The 4,180-nt window shown below is 49.3% G+C and overlaps 1 protein-coding gene across 14 annotated transcripts in view; it reads right to left on the bottom strand.

The window, feature by feature from the left end:
• ZNF618 (zinc finger protein 618) overlaps positions 1 to 2,757 on the bottom strand; it is a 115,999-nt gene extending 113,242 nt beyond the window's left edge. For 4 of the 14 annotated variants that reach the window (XM_057379804.1, XM_057379809.1, XM_057379807.1 and 1 more), the window contains exon 1: positions 2,650 to 2,755. In XM_057379804.1, coding sequence (XP_057235787.1) covers positions 2,650 to 2,652 — 3 coding nt within the window. In that variant the 5' untranslated portion in view covers positions 2,653 to 2,755. Of the gene's footprint in view, positions 1 to 2,649 lie in introns of all 14 variants that reach the window. The other 10 variants (XM_057379798.1, XM_057379805.1, XM_057379808.1 and 7 more) reach the window with 5 other exon arrangements.
• Between the last annotated feature and the right edge of the window lie 1,423 nt (positions 2,758 to 4,180).

Here is a 4,180-nt window from a genome sequence, read left to right as displayed (position 1 = left end):
CAGGGAACAATTCCTTCCCAATATCCCATCCATCCCTGCCCTCTGGCAGTGGGAAGCCATTCCCTGTGTCCTGTCCCTCCATCCCTTGTCCCCAGTCCCTCTCCAGCTCTCCTGGAGCCCCTTTAGGCACTGGAAGGGGCTCTGAGCTCTCCCTGGATCCTTCCCTTCTCCAGGTGAGCACCCCCAGCTCTCTCAGCCCCAGAGCAGAGGGGCTCCAACCCTGAATTCTGCTTTCTCATTTTTAGAACTTTTCCTCATTGCTCTGCACACCTACACAGAATCCAGTTTTGAAATGCAGTAAAAAATCCAACTACCATGAAATCACCAATTTTGTTGTCTTGCTTTCAGTGGAACAAAGCCCAAAATGGAGGCTTTGCAATTTCTCAAATACAGAATTTCAGTTCCCAAGAGATTATTRATTTTTGTTATTAAAAATAAAAATACATCAGAGATATTTTGTAACAAAAACACTGAACATCCAAACTAAGTCAAAAGTTAACCACACAACTGCCAAACTTCTGCAAGGCCCAAGTGCTATATTAAGAAAAGAGTTCATAAACCAAACAAAACTCCAAATAACCTTTGGGCCATGATACCCAACATAAAACAGTAAGACTTCTTTTGCTATGTGTAAATTTCTAATTATAACCACACACAAAAAAATTCCATCCAAATCCAATCAGAATCTTTCCCACCTTATCCCTAGAGACCAAATTTACCCAATCCCGTTTTTCAGAATTGTTTCCATATGTTAATTATTTCCTGTAAAAGATTAACTCCCTTCTCTTTTGTCTGACAGTAAAATTCATGTGATGGCCTCAAGTTCAGCCTCAGCTGAGCACCAAAGTATGGAACTTTTCCACATTTCAGGCCCAAAATAGATGCTCAAAAACCAAAACATAAACTTGAACAAACTCCTACCCAGCCAGGGCTGTCCCCATCAGCCACTGCATGATGGAGCCAATCTCTGTTTAAACATTTAGGGAGCCAAGGAGGAACACTGAAGTGTTCAGTGATGCCCACAAGGAAGAGGATGTGAGAACCTTCCTACAAGAAAGCAAATAAAGTCTCTCTAATTCAGTTCCAATTGCTCCTCTGAACTGATGAAGGCCCAGGCAACTCAGGCAGTTTCTGGGGGATTCATCTCTTTCCCCCCTCTTCCCCACCTCTTCCCATCATCCTTCACTCCTTGGGAGCTTCTCTCCAACCCCAAGCACTCCCTCCAAKCTGGTGCTGCTACTGAAACATGTCCTCCAGCAGCCTGACCAAGTTTTCCTCACCCACCCAACTGGGATTTTACATCTGTTTTTCATTTCCTTTTTTTTTTTGGTGGTCATTTACCTCAGTCCTAGAGCCAAATGACCCCAAGACCTCCTGCCTGCTCAGAGATGAAGACTGGAGAGGGGGATTGCTGGATTCTTCTCCCAGCAGTGGGGAAGGGCTCAGCCGCCTCCAGCCCCATAAACCCAAAGCGATCCATAAGAGTGTTTGCTTTGTCAATATGAAAGTGCAGCATAAAGCCTTCAGGCACCGGTTAAATCTCGACATCGCTGTATTTATAGTTATGAATAATAAGAGCTTTTCCCCAGCACTACAGCAGCAAGGCATAATTCAACAGAAATTCAATTTTTAAAGGATGATGAATTGTGATACACTGAGATTTTTATGCTCCTATGACTATTAAGAAGTCCATGATATTCATTTTAGTAAAGTAAAAATTGAATAGGGCAAAGTATTGTTCTTGACTCGGGTAAGAGCACCAGTCCCAGCATCTGCTCTGATCTCCATCACGGCTGGAGGCCACGAGCCAGCTTAGATCCCTGCTGGGCTCCTTCTGGCCACAAGTTTGGGGGTCCCTGAGCACCAGCACCAGCTCCTTCTGGCCACAAGTTTGGGGTTCCCTGAGCACCTCCCACGAGAGGCCCCCGTCCCTCCCCTGCGTCACACCGCACCACGCTGATGTTGCAACTCTCCTCTTCCTGAATTCTTTTGCATTTCTCCCTCTGATTCATAAAAAAAATACCCAAAGCCTGGTTTGAAAGCTTTCTCCAAGCTCCTCATCACCTCTCCCATCTCCCTGRCAATGTCCCACAGAGCCCGAGAGTGACTCTCCCCCAGACTGTGCAGCCCCACAGGGACCTGAGTTCCAACCTGCTGCTCCTGGAGAGCCACGCCCCTGTTTTGCCCAGTAGGATTTTGTGTTTGCTCCCTCTGGATGCCTGAAATGTCTCTTCTCAAACCAAGCACTGCTTTTCCTCCGCATCCCAAACGTCCCCCTGTGGTTCTGTCTCTCCAGCTCAYGAGTCAATGACCTTCTCCTTTAAAGCATCACCAGAATCCACTCCTGARACTTTGTCCCCCGAGCACACAGGGGCAATGGGGACAACTGGCAGCAGCAGAGRCAATGCCCTGACTGTGGCAGTGCCATCCTCAGCTGAAAGGCAGAGAGAGGCAGAGACATTGTGAAGTGTGYGATTACAGCCCATCCTGTGCATGAGGATGCTTCTGCTTAATTTGATCAGCTGGGGCCTGGCTTTTCCCCTAAACTACAGGGGATTCTCTCTAATAAAAACCTCATACCCGAGCTCTGTTAACCATGGAGGCTTTCAGCATCCAAATAAAGATGTTTCAAATTTCTGATGCTCTTACCATCACTGATCTCTAGCAGCAGGCTCCAGATCTACAGCACTGTGTGACTTTAAAGGGACTGATTCACCACCAAGTTTCATTTTACCTATAAAGGCAACAAAAGATTTCAGCCCAATGCATGAAAAACAAATGCTTATTCAAAGACCCTCACACACGCTGGCCTGTGCTTCAGCCTGGCCCCCCACTGTCAAGCTCTTCAGTGCCTTAGGGTCTAACTGAAATCCAGAAATCGGGCCCTGGACTGACTCCTGGCACATTCACAGCCTGGCTTGGGGCAGCTGCTCACCATGGACCTACAAGGACACACACACACACCCTGCAGGACCTGACCCCAGCACGGCAACTCTCATCGTGCCAGTGCCCAGCAGCCCCAGGCCTCCAGCCCCTGCACAGCTCAAGATTTGCCAAGGGCAGCAAACACAGCCAGGACATGCCCAAAACACCCCTAGAGAAAACATTAAACAGGTTCAACCAGAAGCCTGATGAGATATGGTCTCTCCACTCTCCAGCTTCTCATCTTCCCCCCAACCACAACCATGGGGTCACCCCTRCCCACCCTCTCCYCCTCCTCCTCCAGCCCCAGAGCTCAGGGCACACACAGGTGTCTCTACCCCACACCCATTCAGACACACTCAGAGTCTTTTACTCCCCTCTAAATCTGATCAAGGCTTTTCAGATTATCAAGTTTTCCATTTCACTTCAGCAGCCTTTGGACAAGGCTCAACAGGCTCCTAATGATGCTCCAAGGCACAGGCAGCTCCCAGCWAACACAGCCTTTGGTGGCAGCTACTACTCTGACCACGGGATGCCCTGGGATCAGCCACACCCAGGGGATGTGGGGCTCTGCCTGCTTGGGTCAGACATCACCCAGCAGCACTGACATGTCCTTCTCCCCAGGAAAACCGTGCAAGGGCTGCCAAGAGAAGCAAATGACTCCTGAACGCCAGAGCTAGAGGGGGAAGTCCAYTGAGGAGGGACATTCCATGACTCTCACAGTCATCCAACTGCTGGGGTGCTGCCCATTCCTGGGCACTCAAACCCCACCCAAGGATACCCTGGTGACACTGTCACACACCCGGCCAGGCCATCCCATGCCATTCCMTGGGGYTGATCCCTCTGTGAAAGCACAGCCRTGACTCTGAGCAGGCACAGTGACCCCATCCCTCACTGCCCTTGAGCTCTTCCCAGGRCCAGGGGCTCCTCCTCAGGTCCTGTGAGATTCCCAAACAAGAGAATGGCTTGGATACACATCCCTACAGTTTGTCCCCAAATGTCTGCAAGCCAGGTCACAAGGAAACAGGAAGATGGGCTTTCAGCAGAGCTTCCAGCACCTCAGAGCTCAGCCCCTCTCTGTCAGCACCACGTGATATTGTCCTCCCCCTACCCAAAAAAACAATTATGGAGAACTGGCAGGGACTGTGTGACACTGCTGGACAGAAGAGAGAAACCCCCATAACCACGGCAGATACAAGCACCCACCTCACTTAGAGAAATGTGGGGAAAGGATTCAAATTAATATTTCTKCAGGTGT

Source organism: Malurus melanocephalus, unplaced genomic scaffold (genome assembly GCF_030028575.1).
Source record: "Malurus melanocephalus ecotype Western Australia unplaced genomic scaffold, MMel_1.1 scaffold_424, whole genome shotgun sequence".
NCBI lineage: Eukaryota > Metazoa > Chordata > Aves > Passeriformes > Maluridae > Malurus > Malurus melanocephalus.
Note: the sequence above shows the minus strand (reverse complement) of the source record. Positions and strands in the feature narration are given on the sequence as shown.